The sequence below is a fragment of the Manacus vitellinus genome, unplaced genomic scaffold, assembly GCF_001715985.3.
Source record: "Manacus vitellinus isolate BGI_N305 unplaced genomic scaffold, ASM171598v3 scaffold_113_pilon, whole genome shotgun sequence".
Taxonomy (NCBI): domain Eukaryota; kingdom Metazoa; phylum Chordata; class Aves; order Passeriformes; family Pipridae; genus Manacus; species Manacus vitellinus.
Genome location: NW_021938858.1, coordinates 301091 through 317942, shown reverse-complemented (window position 1 = coordinate 317942; position 16852 = coordinate 301091). Strand labels below are relative to the sequence as shown.

The following is a 16852-nucleotide window of genomic DNA, read 5'->3' as shown; positions in this document are numbered from 1 at the left end:
TCTCGTTTTTGATTAGTATACTTAGGGGCAGTACTAGCACTGTAAACATTGGACAAATATATGCAGCAGATGCTTAAAGAGTCTCTCAGAATTCCCCTTCATGAAGAAATTAATTATTTTAAAAGACTCTCAGCAGCTCCCTGTCATGAAACCTTTTTTTTAGAGCCAACACAAGAGAATTTATACAGACCCTGAAAAAGATTTAGCTAGAAGTCAGAAGGTTTCTAAACATGAACAGAATCAGATGTTCAGAGAGCCTTTCCATGGCAATGGGGAAAGCAAACTAACTAGTTTCAAAAGGCATTTATTAAAAGGGTTATATGCCCTGATTTGCCTGTGATATTAATGAGTCACAAGATCCTTATCTATGATTCCACACAACAGAAGTAAAAAGAAAACCACACTCGAATGAACGAACAAGCTGAACAACTGTTCTGTACAGTCAGAAATTATTCTGCTTTCCTCAGAGCTTTCTTCAAGGATTTTAAGCCTAAACAAAATATATATAGTTCAGCACAGATATATTTTGTTCAGCCACACTGACACATTATTTATATGTATTTTACATGCTCCAGTGGACAACATAACATATATAGTACAGACTGAAACTAAGGTTGACAATGTATCGCCTTTTGGGGTTAAATGTCTAGTTCAATGTTATGAATTTGGGGGATAATGTCATTCAACCGTGGCAGAACCAAAGCAGTCTCCCAGCCACAGCTGAGTTTGCCCTAACAAATTAAAATTAAACTAGTGTTTCCCCTCAGATGGGATTTCATTTCTTCTACACTTCTTGTTTTGCCACAAGTAAATCTTGGTGACACAGGGAGCGCTCAAATTTTTTTAGGCTCCCTACCAACTTTGACAGAAAACAAAGATAAATCAACAGCATTATTAGTATGTCTAAGGTTAGAGAAAGAAAACAGGCCAATAAACTTTGCTAGCTAAACATATCTAACATCCTCAGGTAAGGGGTTATTCCCCAAACTTTTCATATTTAGGGAAACAGCTTCTGACTCAGTACTATCGGTTTACTGATAAATTTTCCACAAATCCGTTCCTTTTGGAAATCACTTGCAAAGACATAGAGGCTGCCAACAGATAAGCATAAGTGCATTAGAGATGTAATTCAGCCTTCAGAAAAACAATTTTCCTTTTTGTGTGTCAGAATGCTGTTCTGTTTTGTTCATTTTTAATAGATTTGACATACCAGTGAAACCAAAATTGTCTTTATTTTTAAATAATGCTTACTGCAAGCAGTCAAAATCGACCTGAAGATTCCTACCTGGCTTTCTGAGCACATCACAATACACACCAACCCAAATGAAAATAATGAAGTATCAAGCAACAAGAGCTGATGATGAATCAGAGCAGAGTGGCAGCAATTTCAGAACAAGTTCAGAAGAAGAGCCAGTTCTGCACCGTTTAGTTTTCTATTGCACTTACCTGTAGGAAGCTGTCCAAGGAACCATTTTCCATATATTCAGTAACAATCATAACTGGTTTACCTGCAAATAGATTACAGGGGTAAGGCATTTAAAATGAATACATAATGACCAGTAAAAACAAGCATTTCAGAAATGCTCTCAGACCTTCCAAACCCCAAGGATAATTTTACATTTAGAAAGAAATTAAAAGATGTATGGGCAAACTAAACAATTGTGATTCCCCTGACATCAACAGAAATATAGTAATTTCAGCATAAACTGATAGGAATTTTAGCAACTCAGGTCCCAAGAAACAAAGTGAAGCATCCTACATTTTCAGTATACAGTGTTCTATCCATCACTGTTGAATATAATTCATCTCATAACTTGAATTTACACAATGAATTGCTGTACCTTGCCATGCATTTGCCCACAGGTTCCTTTGGAAAGGTAGCTGGGCACTTGCTGTGGAGGGAGTCACTTATTCTCTTAAGATGCCCTGGTCTGCACAATGCAGGTGGCAAAGACCATGGAACACTGCTCTGCTGCATGGGCACAATAAATGTATTCCTCAGGTAAGAGAGAGAATAAATAGAGCCCATGGAGGCAACAGCAAACCCCCCTCTCTCTCAGGAGGGTATTTACAATACGTTTAAACTATTTACCTTCCATATTTTGAGGAGGAAGCTTCAGCTTTGAAGAGAAGCTTCAGTACCATGAGCTGAGGAAAATGTTGGGGTGGGGATAAAGATGAAAAGGAAAGTGCAGAACAAAACACAGGGCACTGGGAAGAAAAGCAGAGCTGTAACATTATTATTTTCCAGTACTGGGGCCATCCCTCCTTCCAGGCTTGTGCTGTGGTGGGATCACTGACAGCACAAACCCGCATGGGAGCTGAACATGCTGCATCCACGGGGCAGCAGCAAGCTCTAAGGAAACAGCCCTGTGTTCTTGAAATTACTTCAATAGCTTTAAAAACTATATTCAGATTAGTTTTTGAAACCATTCTTCCTATCCTGGAGTATATTGTAACATAACCAAGGTCTTATATGAAACTCTGATAAGTTGGGGAAAAATGAATGCAAAAATTAATGTGATTATGGTGAAGTTTACAGACAAAGGTCACTGCCCTGCTAATATTTTACCATCATACAGATTTTATTATTTCATAATATTTTCTAAAGCTTTGTTTATTTTCTCTTTGTGGTAAAGAGGGAGAGGTGGGTAAGGGCATGAAGTCATTTAAGGAGATGAATTATTATTTCACATATAATACAGGAAGAGGCATCTGACCATAAAAGTATGATTAAGGCCTGTACATTGTATAGCAGTCATGGTGAAATTTTAACTCCTAAAACTGAACAGCATGATGCTTGAAAGAGGTATCCAGTTTAACTAAAAACAGGAAAGTCATTAACAAAGCAAAGTAAATGGTAACAACTCATTTTTCTGCTGGTTTTTCAAAAATACAGGTTCTACAGATGGAAATACTTGAAAGAGAAACAGTAGTTTCAGAGAATAAGCTTAATAAAATGGCAAGACAACTCTTTGTCCCCTTTACATGGATTAATAGGTTCAAATATCTACTTTCTGTGGTGCAAATGCGTTCTATCATTTACATATGACACATATGTCATATCTGTGGGAATCACACCAATGAGTAATTGACAGTCATCAATTAACTAGTATGAAATACTCTGTCCCAAACATTATTCTTGAATTATTAAGGAGATGGTACAGATAAAAAAATCTAACAATGGAAAAGCTAAAAAAAAAATAAAAAAAAAAAAAATCTGTTTGTGCTTTCTCTTGTTAGTAAGAAATGCATATTTCAAGCAAAAGTCCCTAACCTGCAGTCTGTGTGTAATGTTACCCCAAAGGGATTTCTGGTAACACCCAGAACATGCTGCTGGACCTTTCCAATGAGGCTCTCCAAAGCTTTCTATGATAAATCCATGTACCTCAAAACCAGGAAGCATTTGTCTGGTTTCTGTACAAACTCAGTCAATTTTATGAGACTTATCAGAAGATTTAAATTAGAGTAAGAAGATATGGCTTTCAAATTATTACAGGAGCATCTTCCTGCCTTGCTCACTCTAAGCACAGGGTTTCACTCTCACTAAGTTGGAAACGTGCCCATAATAAGAAGTACATGCTCTGAAACAACATGCTACAGCTTTAAAAGAACATTCTGCATTCATTTATCAAAAGAGAACCTTTTATACATGATAACAAGTTGTGTCAACAGTGTTGCCAAAGTTTATTATACTAACAGGCTACAAATTGCTGTAAATTATTAGTAAACTAAGCAGAACATGCATGCTAGTTATTAAGAATAAGGCCTACAGTGTGCCCAGGAGACCAGGGCAGCAGCAGGAAGATGTAGAACTGAAATCCATGAGAAGCAGTGGAACAGCCCTGCACTGGAGCAAAGGAGCCACCCAGTTTGAGGACTTCTCCAACTAAACGGTCCTGTTAGGGGGATTGTGACAATTGCAATCATCAGGAGTTGCTTCAGAAGATCTGTTTACTGTGAAAAGTGAATTAGTGTCTAAAGTAAAAGAATTACTAAGGGCCACCTGTTAAGCAAAAGTTGGTTAATGAAGAAAAGGTCATATCTCCTGTTTATCATGCATTACCTGTGCTGAGAGTGAACCATCATATACTCCACAGGCTCTCTACTGACTGCACATATACTAATGCCTTTTAGGTGTGATTTAATAGCTATTATTAAAAAGTATGAACGCCTGTTAACTTATTCATAGAGTATATTGGTTTGTTTAAAAAAAAACCAAAACAAATTCAAATCCCACAAGCTTCTTGTCCTTCTATCACCCCACAGAATGTTAAAGAATTAAATTATTAACATTACTTGCAGCAAAATGGAGACAAATAGCTCCACAGCAGATTTCTCAACTGAAGCTGTCTGGAGAGGGTGGTATATCCCTGAGGCTTTTCATTTGGGAATATTCAGAGCTCGCTGTCCCACACATAGATGTGATAGGCAGCTGGCACACCTGACTCCCCACAGCAGACAGGACTCTGCTGTGAATACAGCTGAGTAGCAAGCTTGCTCACAGTCACTCATACAGAATACAGATAGAATTAGTAATGCACGTTCAAAAACAATGCACAAATTCCTGCATGCACAGCAATTAAATTATTTTCTCAAGTGCTCCAGGAATACAAAATGTAACAAAATAGATTTTAGCTCAGCTGTGTACAGAGTGATGCTGGTGTTTCAAGTGATTTCATGATTGCAAATCCTATTCTGACTGTGCAAAGCGTGTGCCATTACAAAGCAGGAGGTAACCTTCATTTATACAGGCAGACCTGGCAGCCCTTTCCTAATAGGGCTGTGAGACCTAAGATAACGAATAACTTCTTTGTTATTTAAATCAGCAAAATAGACTTTCACGAATCACACCTAGAGAAGTCATTATTATTATAATTATGATTATGTATCTTCATAACATATAGGGTTTTGCATACCTGTCACTAATTATTTTTAGACATAAACTGGTGGGGTTTTTATTTTATATATTTTGTTGCAGTAGGCTATTAAATTCTTTCATACCTATGTTTTTGAAACCTTGAATCAAGCAATTAAAAAAAAAACAACCAACCAAACCCTTAACAAAAACCCAAAGGCATATTTAGGAAATGCCTTTAAGTAAACATATCTATATAATCACAGAAATAAAATCAATATTACTACTGACAGCTTAAAGCCCCAAGCCTTTTTTTTTTTTTGAGATTTTTACTAAGATCTCTATATTCTGGAGCATTAGGATCTTTAAAAGCCTAATACTTCAACGCAGAAGGAACCGTGTCTTGCAGAATACACCACCTAAGGAGTCTTTCTGCTGTGCCTTTTGCAGTGGGGTATGTCTGTCTCATATTGGCCTCATAAGCCACCAGCGTGCCTGTAACAAATGTGGATAGAGCCTTCCCAAATCTTTGTTGGCGAAGCCCAGCCATGATGACTGGTACATATTGAATCTACAAGGAGTACTTCTCCTCTGCATGAAAACCATGTAGGAAAAAGGTTTGGAATCATTTAATAATTTCCTAGTACCAGTTGTTGCACCCAGGTAGGCTGTTCATTAATTTCTGCTAATGACGAACCTAATGATTTAGCTGAGAGCAGAACACAGCTCTTCAATGCATTTAGGAAACCTTAACACATCAGACTCCACAACTCCTACCAGGTTATCAGCCAGAGCCTCTTGGCCGTTTTGTAGCAATTTGTAGCTTTGGAGTTTATTAAACCTGTCAATTTATTATTGAGTTTCTGTGTTCTTCAGAAATAATCCCTTTTCCTCCACTTGGCTATATTTTTTTTTCAAGCAGACTACTTTTATTCCCCCATTTTCCCCAGCTCATCAAGCTCCTTTTTCCTCCACATTTGCTATATTTTTTTTCAAGCAGACGACTTTTATTCCCCAATTCTCCCCAGCTCACCAAGCCAGGGTAAGTTCTAAATTCTTTTCTAAGTTCTCAGCAGCCTGAGGGCAGCAATACAGTGCAGGTCGTGCAGCTGCTCTGTGGGCAATTGCCTCAAACCCCACTCCTCATTGGATCCATCAGTGTGGGTTTCACATGGGTGTTTTCACATGGGTAATTTGTTTTTCCTACTTCTGAGGAAATAAAATGTACATTGCAAAAGACAAGCTGTGTGTTTCTGCTGTTATCTCTTTTGGAGGATGTTTGGTACACATTGACATGGTCATAACATCAGCATTTCTGGAGGGGCTTGCAGAGCAAAAAAAAAAAATGGTTTAGGGTGTTTTTCTGGTTTTTTTTGAATGATCAGCAAATGACAGAATGATTTAGGTTTGGAGGTACCTCATGACACTTCCCATGCAAAACAGACGTCCCTATCATATCTTACTTTTAGTGACGACTCCTTCTAGTCGGATGATATTGGGGTGGTCAAACTGTCCCATGATACTTGCTTCCCCCAGGAAGTCCCTCCTCTGTTTTTCTGTGTAGCCAACTTTCAGAGTTTTGATAGCAACTGAAATTTCCTTTTTAGAAGGCAGCTTTAGGCGTCCACTGCACACTTCTCCAAATTCCCCTGAAAAAAGAGTGGAAAAGCGACAAAAGCTGAAATGTAGTTATTTCACAGGGATTTAAGAATGAAGACTTAGCCTTCAGCAAAAGCCCCTAAAAAGTGGTGTTCACTGGAAGGCCACAGATCGTCACTCCAAAGGGGCCTTTTGTCCAAACTGCTTCACATTATCATCCTTGGGTTCCCCAGCTGTCAAACTGGACAATGTCACTTATTTACTCTGCATATCCAGGTGACTGCAGAGCAGAGGAATGAATAAATGAGATCAGAAAATTCCCCTTCTGCTTCTGTTGATGCACTTTGAGACAGCAGTAGGAGCGTTAACTGATTAAGAAGTATCAGAATGGCAGAATAGTTCTGCATCCTTGTGAACACGTAACTGCCTTTCTACCAGTGACAGTACAGTTCCAAGTTACTTAACTTCTGAAAGCCAAAGTGACTAGTATACTAGTATACTTTATCAAGAGCAAATGCTGCTGCGGTTCAAATACCAACCCCAGCCCAGTACTGTTAGAGCTCCACAAAAAAAAGAAGACCAAAGAACATCTTGAAAACAGAAGAAAGGGGGGAAAAAAGGTTTGAAATAAATCTTGTAGGGTCCAGTTTCATATTCCATTTTCTTGATTTTTTTAATGGTCCAAAAAGCTATAGCAAACTAACCTTTTAAAACTGTTGTTCAGTTACTGTCAATGGAGAAAATAGCTATGATTTCAGCACGCAGTCCAGCAATCAATCCTTCATTTAAAACCAGAATTGTATATCTGATATTGGTTTAACTTTTGTGAAGGAAAAGTTAAACCCATTTAGCCATGGCTGGACAGTTTAGAACTTGAGTGATTAATCAGAAGCCACAAGTACTTCAAGACCAGAGGATGCTTCAAGAAAAAAAGGTTGGACCCTTTCTAAGGACTGATTTTAAGAGATGAGGATGATGGCTTTTCATATAAAACCTTCCTGAGGTGTTTATTTTTAATTATGCTACACACATAAACATAAACCTGCCCTGCAGACTGATGTGTCTATTTACATGTGGAAGGCAAATAGGTATTGCTTAGGAGTGCTGTTCATGATATAAAGATTTCTCTGCAGGAGATCCTAATTTCTTTTTAAATGGGCTACTTAGTACATCAGTGAATGGCATTTGCTGTAAATTTAGGGGACCAGGGAACCAGTAAAGGAAGACTCTGAAATCAGCTTCCTTTGCTGTGTTTTAAATCCTGATTGTACTGCTGTGCATAGAACTCTCTCAGAGCTGGAGAGGCATCAGAGTTGAATAAACCTCCTGAACATCAGTGATGCTCTAATCCTCACTGAGGCACTGCAAACTTTCCCAATAAGTTCATGGACAGGTAGGCCCTAAATTATTGAAATACTTTGATCAATGTTATGTTACAAGTATATTTCAGCTTGGAAAGAAAAGCAAATTCTTACTTCCTTGTTCAGCAAAGTACATCTTTAAATCTACCCCAAATTAAGAAAGTACTTTCTGTAGTATTATTTTACAATCCAATTGTATTTAAACTCCTTCAAGTGATTTGCTGAACTGAATCCATAAAAACAAGTGAGTTATTTAAAAAAAATTACTGTAAAGAAAAATCTGAAAAAGTGGCTCCTGACCTCGATTTTCTTATGTTTAGGCTCCTACTAAAATCCCTCGTGTTTTTCTTGTGGTTCTTTTGGACAAGAGTATTTCCTTATTGCACTTGTGTATATCTTCAAAGCTATGCAAGCTGCCCTCTATTCTCAGAGGCTTCTGCTAAAGCTGTGAAAACCACTTGGAAAAGTACTTCTGAATATCAAGATTACTTGCCTGACTTGAAGGTCTCATTACTTACGTCACACTCCAACACAGTTAAATGAATCCCTTCTTTTCAAATCACTGTCTTTTTATGATTTCATTCACACTTGTGTTACAAAGGACAAGGGCAGGAAAAGACCAAGTCATTCACTCAAATAAGGCATTGACTCAAGCAAGAGGCAGGAAATGCCTTTCTGGTTTTTGGGGAGGAAAGAAGTGTTCCTGAAGAAGCTGCCTCAGAGCCACTCAGTCTGAATGTAAAAGCTAGTACGAGTTGAGTGTGACAGCAGTGTAAAGGAACAAACTCATTTTGGATGCTTCCAGCACTCTATAGCCTGATTTTCATCTGTTCTTCCCTGCTTGGCTCTTCCTGTTGGCATCTCTACCAACTGGTAATAGGAAATGCTAACTAGAATGCCATATGTACTTCAGGCTACAGAAATCTGAGTTATGGTGTCCAAAAAGAGCATTATTATATCTTGAGTCCATGTAGCTTCATTGTGGAGGACCTACAGGAACCCTCTGTCACTCAGTTGGTTACAGCATGCTGCTAATAATGCCAGGCTCAATCCCCACATGGGCCATTCAATTAAGAGTTGGACTTGATGATCCTTGTGGGTCCTTTCCAACTCAGAATCTTCTGTTATTTTCACTGGAATGGAGCAAAGGGACTTACTTTTAAAACACCAGACTCCTTTAGGACATACTCCCCTTATGAAGTTTCTCAGAAAACTCTTACTCCGTTTACAATGGCCATATTTGGCAAATTTTGGTTTACTTCTTATTCTAATGTGTATCTTGATTAAAAATAGATCAGAACAATTGAACGGTAAAACATGACATATCACTTATTCTTAGCAACTTGTTTTCTAGATTCATATACTGCACATAGCCCAAATTTAGAAAGCTTACATTTGTGAACAAAGGCTCCTGAAAGTCTTGCAAGGAAATACACTGTTCCTGGACTTAACTTTACAATAACCTCCTTCTCTATCCTTATGCTAATTCTCTATTATGTGCAGTAAGCAGAGCTTTGCTGCCTTGACTGAAGATGGTGGAGAACAGTGCACTCTTGTGGGGCAAAATTTAAACCAGCAAGGAACAAAAATTCAACCTTTCCAGAAAATAACTTAACTTCAAACTACAAACAGTTGAGTAGCTTCGGTAAGAGAGGATGAACAGTTTCTTTTTTTGCTGAGTGATTTGGGAGATGCACTGAGCACAGTAGTATGGTTCTACACCTTTTCCAACTGAAAATCTTTTGCTGTGCACTGTGAGTCTGCCTCTCTCACATTTCATGATTTTAATCCAAGTCATATATTTAGAGAGAAACAAAAAATTCAATAACAAAATAATTGGCATTTTTCAATGGATTAAAAATCAACAGTACTTCTCACAAATGCTTTAATATAGCAGGAAAGCTAGCACTTCATGATCTTCTGACTCAATGAGACAATCTGCCACTTCAAGGAGTGGCACACAACCTATCAGGACTATATGTTGCATTGCAACACAGTCTCAGTGTAATGAGACTTTCTGTAACCTGGCTCCTCTGTTACAAAATCAGCTCATTTCACCAGTTTGTTTTCTGTAAACCCAACAATCCATGGCATCTGTATGGCTCAGACAAATCAGTTATCAGACAGACAACCCCTTCTTCCTAAATCAATAATTCAAATGCAAAGCAGTGACCAAAATCAATCCAATGACCAAAGGTGACTGCAGTGTGATGCATTCATCGTGACTGGTATGAAAAGAGTTTGTGGTTTCACTCAAGGTATAATAGTCAACAGTCCTTTTTTAAGGGGAAAAAAAAGGAAAACATCTTCACAAAGCACATTTTCTGTGCTTTGCTGACAGATTTTAAAGAGAAGCACAGAAGTGAAGCTGAACAATCTTTTTCACTCTCAACTGTGCTGCATCCAAGGGTGGTCTTGGTGTCCTTTGAAAAGCTGCCTTGCTATCTGCTTTCTTTGAGGAAAAAAAAAGAAAAATAGGACTGTGTGCACTTAACTTTTCACATGCACTGAAACCAGCTGTAAATCTGTAAATAGGACCTACTAATTTGAAGACTTTACAAAATTTTCTTTTCAGTCACAAGTATAAACCCAAAGATCTAAAACAGTATATATATAGCAAAAAAAGTATCTTTAGTTCAATATATCTGGTGGTCAGTACCTGCTCCAACTACTTTATCAATGGATATATTAGAAGCATCCAGTTCCTTGGCAAATTCATGCACAGCTTGATTGGGATCTTCATATGTATGCGGATCTACGTAAGTTCTCAGGCCTGGGAGTTTTACTGTGGAAAAACAGATTCAGAGAGAAAATGTTACTTAGACTTAATTAATCCTTCTAAAGAAAGCTCACGAGACAACGGAAACCAAATCAATAGGAGAAAAAGGTGTTCTTCAAATCAAACTGATTTTTATGGGTCTTCAGGAGTCTTAATACGGAGTAAAACTGGAAACACTAAAGTACATCTGCACTTGTTGTATTTAACTGCTTTTCAGATATTAAAATACTACTCACCCCTCCGTGCTGCTACATTTAGATGCTGCCTCATATTGTCCTTTTTAAAGTAATGACAGGAAGGCAAGTAACAAAACGTGTTGCTACAGCCAACCTGAGAAGTTCTTACGACTATACTAAGAGCCCCTATTAACTCAAACTTTTTCTTTCCAAGTCCTCCAACAAGAAAAGAAAATAAAAACATGAAACATGAAAAAACCCACCCGTGACTCAATCTGTCTGCCAGTACATATAAGGATGTCAGAGAGTTGTTCTTAATAAAAACTGGTTCTAGTCCTCTGTCGCAAGGTATCTGTCGTATCGTTAGGTTTTGGTCCGTAGCGAAAGTAGACACAGGCACCCGAAGAGAGAGATGAGCCAAGGGTGTCTGCTGGCTAAGTGCAGCAGGCAGCTTCACTGAGGTAGCTGGCCCCGACTTTCCCACACACTTACTGTAAATATGTTTTTACAAAAACACTCAGGAATTCACACCTGCACCCTGAAACACAGTCAACAGGCCTGTCCTTGTACTGCTTATCATCTTCTAGTCAACTCCCTAATACTCCAGGCTGCTCTGGCCATGGGAACGTTTAATTAGCCTCACTGTTCTCATGGGAAAGGCTTTATACCATTTAATATTTCAAGCTCCTCAAGCTCCAGGGGCTCGGCGGACCTGCCGCTTCCCTCCGCAGTCCTCAGTTGCCCAAACATCCATGTTCTTATTTTGTCCTCCTCTACAGTTTCCTGGCCAGGGATTGTTTGTTTGCCCAGGGCAAGTGCTACTTCAAACAACTGAATGATTTTAAGGGCAGTTTCAAACTCTCCACATCTCTTCCTCCAGCAGGACTAGAGAGGAAGAGACCATTCCCAAACTTTGCCTCCAGCAAAGATGCTGAAGGCAAAGCACAACCTCATTCCCTCTTCCTGGCTCACAGCACTGCTTGTGTTTGTACCCAGTGCCTTTTGTGCCTGCCTCTGTATTCATTTTATAACAAAAATATATTTTATGAACAAAAAGTGAAATAACCAGCTTGAAGTTTTCTGCTTCTCACACAAAACCTACATTCCTCGACGTGTATTCTAGCTTTTCCTAACTATACCAGTTGGTCTCATAAAGGATATTAACTCCTCTTATAAACACCACTTTAACCCACTCAGGAGTATCCTTTACAGCTTGGCATTATGGTACTGCATCAATTTTGACAGCTAGAATAGTTAAAACCTTCTTTCTAGAATAGTTAAAAGCTTCTTTCTAGAATAGTTAAACCTTTTTTGCTGGGATTACACAGATGGGAAAAAAATACCTTTGGACCATTAGTTAGAGCACACAATTGTTTTGTCAAACAATCCCTAGTGAAAAAAAAAATCAATTTTATGGAGATTTATTGGCCTCAGAATTGACAAAGAAATGACAAAACTGAGTTCCCAAGCTAATTGCCTTGCAAACAATGCAAAGAGCCATGTTCTGAACACAAGGGCTGGGTGTGCACGGCCCTAAATGCCGACTGTGTTTCCTTCAAGAGCCTGATGATTACAGAATTACTTGCAAGTAAAACAAAAAGTAATTGGCTGTATATTGCTGTTGGTTAAAGATCTTGTAAATGCTCCTTTCCTTCCATGCTGAATGTATATTACAGGCTCCCTCATACCCCCAATAAAAATAACAATTAAAAGTCTGTGGGGTTTTTGGCTTCAGATTTTTAATGCTGACCCCAGAGGTTCCCAAGATCAGGTGATGGTGACTGCAAGGAGAATAATCCCTTCACACCAATAATTAAGGGCAGGCTGCATAGTAACTGGGTTCTGTCATGAAATACAGATAATAAACACGTGCACATGTGTTAAGCTCTACTACTTTACAGCTCATTCTGTGCAAACATAATAATTTACATTTTCATTTTAACAGCATGAATTGCCCTAAAGGTAGCAAAAAAATAAAAAGGGCCCAGCCAAAGAAGGCAAAGGGAGAGGATCTGAGGAGGTGAAACGTTTTCGTTCCTTTGAAGTGATATTATAGGATTTGTAATAATGCTGCAGGGAATAGTTCATGGCTGGAGCCTTTTTAAAAGTAATTCAGAATAAACTGACTGAAATAAACCAGCTGCTGCATTTAAGATGCTGAAAGTTTACGACAGCCATGGAAGTTGGTTTATCCTCTTTTAGCTCATAGGAGCAATTTTCTTATTCTTTGGGAAAGACTGCAATTTGGTAGATTAAAGCTTCAACAGCCACACACGTACATACATACAAATTCTAGCAGATAAATATCTGCAAGGTTTATAATATATAATTTTCAAGAACTTCTAAGAGAAATATCAGGTCCATAACTGGCTTTGTTCTTACTACACAGTGAATCAGCATGGCACTGCTCAGAAAACAGTACATAAATATCTAAAATCAAATTAAAAGCAATTTAATCCACAGGAATTTAACAGTACTGACATGTTTAAGAATAGTGATTGCAACTTTCCATTGTGTGGGAGTAAAAAGAGCAAATTCTGACCTGTTATTTGTCTGTGACACTTATTTTACTGGCTGCTTTTATTTTATAACCTCATTAAATTTGGATGATGAAGCATTAATTCTATGGGGCCACATGTAACCCTATAGATTTTTTTTTTTTTTTGAGAATAGTTGGTTGGGCTTGATGAAGCAAACCCACTGTTCCAGGTTCAGTATCCCCTGACAGTGCTGGGGAAGGAGACACATGTTGTGGATATTCATGCTCATGGCTCCCTGGAGACAAGGATGGGCTCCAAACTTACAGCAGTAATAACTTGAACAGTCAGAGAACAGTCATGCCATTGTCATGAGGATTTGGAAGCAGTTCTAATTTCCCACTGCTGCAGGTAAATCCCTCATTAAAATGTTGACTCAATTATATTTGGTGAGGAGGCACCTGATTATGTACCATTTCTTGCAGATGGTACAGCACCACTGTTGTGTGCAAAAAAACCCTCAAGTACATTCACCTTACAACACGCTAAGCAATAGAAATATATGGTTCAACATAGTTTCCATGGTTTAGCAGGACATTCATAGCTGAAACTGTTTCAAAGACAAACTACTGCTTCTTATTAAGCCCATGCTCGTTAGACACCCAAAAAAGGAATTTCTGGGGTTGGTGTCTTTGAAGGGCGTTATCTTTGCCTGTAAAGATGAAAAAGTCCAAAATGCAGATATTAAAAAACCCCAAGAAATCCCCCCTTACTCTTGATCAGGAATTAAGCTATCAACTTATTTTCCCCTCAGCTTCTCCCGCTTCAACACTAATTTCTTTCTATTTGAAAGAGAGTATGGAGCTTCTTCCCCTGAGCATCTCCTGGATGTGATGTTGGTCCACACTTTTCCTTTCACAGGGCATTGCTGAACGACCCAGAGCAGCCATGAATTAAGCCCCATTTAGCTTTATTAAAAATAGGTACATGAACATCAAAATAGATAGGCTTTGGGTTCGACTTTTGAACATGTTTCATCCAATTTTTGTGATGCAAAGACAACATAAGTCAGTGGAAAGGCTCTTTTAGTCCTGGATGAGACTCAATAAAAGCACAGACATATTCATTCTTGCCAGTGGGGAATCAGGACTTGAACAAAACACGTTTGTAAACAGAGTTGGATTTAAAAATTCCCATTAATTGGAGACAATTGCTTAGTAATTATTCTTAATTTAAGAAGCTAATCTGTATCACTCCATATGTTTAGAATAATTCCAAACTAAATTATTAGTGGGTCAACTTTGTCAAGCAAACAATTTTCACAGTCCCTTCAGTGGTCAAGACAGTTTTAAATTAATTTTATATTTTACTTTGGGGAGGAAAAAAATATTTCTTAGACTTTATAAAGCTGATAATGAGGAAGTTGCAGTTACACTCTGCCCTTCAGTGATGCACAGCACAATCAATATCACATGTATTGTTTGAACATAGACAGTGATGTTTTGCTCATTGCTAACCTGAACACAGATAAAAGAATTTGAAACAAAGAATAATTGTTTGGGGAAAATCTCTTTACCCACAAGAGAAGAGATAATACTCTTCTTAATTTCACCTTAGTTTAAGGGAGGTATGGCTCTTTTTTTTTTTAAATTGAAAAACACCAGTTATTTAGGGGATGAATTCAACAGATCTGGAGGCATTAAAAGGCTTCAGTAACTTACAATGGCCATTCCCAAAATGCAGTCTTTTCTCATCAGTGCCATGTTTGGACTTCTTGTATCCACAGAATCTACAAGCAACAGAAAAAAAAAAAGTAATATAGAGAATTTTATGTGTTAACTGCAGGTGGAAACAGAATAAAATGTTTTCCCTCCACAATTAAATGCCTGTTTGAAAGTTTAATGATATTTACATTCTCTGTGCTCTATAGAGGCATGTGATGTTCTGGGGGAATTTGAGGAAATTGGCTAATGAGAGGATTTGTTGATTTTTGACCCCTACAGTTTAATTTTACAATTGCCTAAGAATGTGTTTATAGCATTTTTTTAACAGCTGCTGTGTGATTGGGGCTGCTGATGTTAGAGGGCTCATTACCAACTACGAAGCAGGATTTGGAGCTCCTGGGCAGCAGACAAAGGAAAAGGTTGCAAACCAGGACGACACCCAACCCGCCTGCTCATCAAAGCCCCTCAGGGAAATGGAAGAGGGAGAAAATGTGCAAATCAGACAAAAAACTAACCTCCCAATCAAGATGTACACCACAACTGTGAGCAGAATAATGGCTACTGCTGCTGAAATGGCAATCATTACCACCTGGCTGTTCTCACTGGAAATGGAGAATGCTGGAAAGTTAACACAAAAATATATATAAATAACCTTACACACACACAGCAGTGATTACACCACAATTGACATGTATATAGGGAACAGACAGGTTAAGTCATCACTCTATAGCATTTGGTGTCCTGACACATATTTAATCTGCTACATAATTTTTCATCAAACAAATAAATACAAGGGAAGAAAACATAAGGCTCTGGCCACCTTTGACAATGTACCAAAGTTGTTTCTGCTACTGTTGATTTTTACTTGCTGACTGTTGCAACTGCTGGTAAACTGATATTTATACATACACTTATACACAACTACAAACACACGTGCTGTGACGTACACATATTTTGCCATGGTCAGAAGGAATTTCTCCTTGGCAAGAAATCCCAGCCAGTCAATAATCATCACCCTTACTTTCCTTTTTTGTGTGATGGAAAGGGCTTTAAGGAGTTAAGTTTCCCAGTTAACCTTGGCAATATCCACATGAAGGTTGTGTAAAGCACGGGCATGCAGAAGCAGATAGAAGGACTATCAATGGGTAATGCATGGCTACAGGAAAAATAAGGGCTATTTTCTGCCCTGTACATGCCTGACTGGAGTCACAGCATTCCTAACCTCTGCCTATTACAGACCCAAAACTGCACTCAGTTATAACTTGGCAACAGGAACAAAGTTATTCAATTTGTTGTTCAAATGTGTAACTTGAGATGTGCACCCTTGCCTCCTGTCACCTTTCACATTTTTTCTCCTTTTTTCTTTTTTTCTTATTTTCTGTTACATTACTTTGCAGAGAAAACCCATTAAACTCTAAGTGGATAAATTTTTCATCTCTGCAACTGATTTCTTTCTCCTTGCTGTAATTGTTTGTCCTATCTTGCATTCTACTTTCGACTAGAATGCCAAAGTTTCTAGTCATCACAACAGCAATTTGTAACTGCTTTTTAAACATGAAGCTTGTTTGCTTTTCAGAATAAGAGCTGAGGTGGAAGAAATGGGAATGAGATACATACATAACCTATCTCAAAAAACACATGTAAGCCAAGCGAAAGACCATTTGGCTTGATGCTACTCTTCTTGGTAGAATGTGTTGCTTTTAGCAGAACACTCCTTAGACCATGAGTTCTCAAGCCTTATCATGAGTACATGAATAAGCCTTATGAGAATGTATCAGAATTATAGTCCTCAGTTGTGTTATAAATTTGAGCAGCAGACATGAGCCTTTAGTGAAAGACTGACCTTCCACAAAGCAAAAAGTCTTTGATTATTCATCA

The 16852-nt window shown here is 38.2% G+C and overlaps 1 protein-coding gene across 1 annotated transcript in view; it reads right to left on the bottom strand.

Moving 5' to 3' along the window:
* Nucleotides 1-16852, bottom strand: part of EPHA3 (EPH receptor A3) — a 196630-nt gene that overhangs the window by 27954 nt on the left and 151824 nt on the right. Inside the window, exons 8-12 of the mRNA XM_018089066.2 lie at nucleotides 15490-15592; nucleotides 14972-15039; nucleotides 10478-10603; nucleotides 6322-6507; nucleotides 1447-1508 (exon numbers count right to left, since the gene is read on the bottom strand). Coding sequence (XP_017944555.1) covers nucleotides 1447-1508; nucleotides 6322-6507; nucleotides 10478-10603; nucleotides 14972-15039; nucleotides 15490-15592 — 545 coding nt within the window. The remainder of the gene's footprint in view (nucleotides 1-1446; nucleotides 1509-6321; nucleotides 6508-10477; nucleotides 10604-14971; nucleotides 15040-15489; nucleotides 15593-16852) is intronic.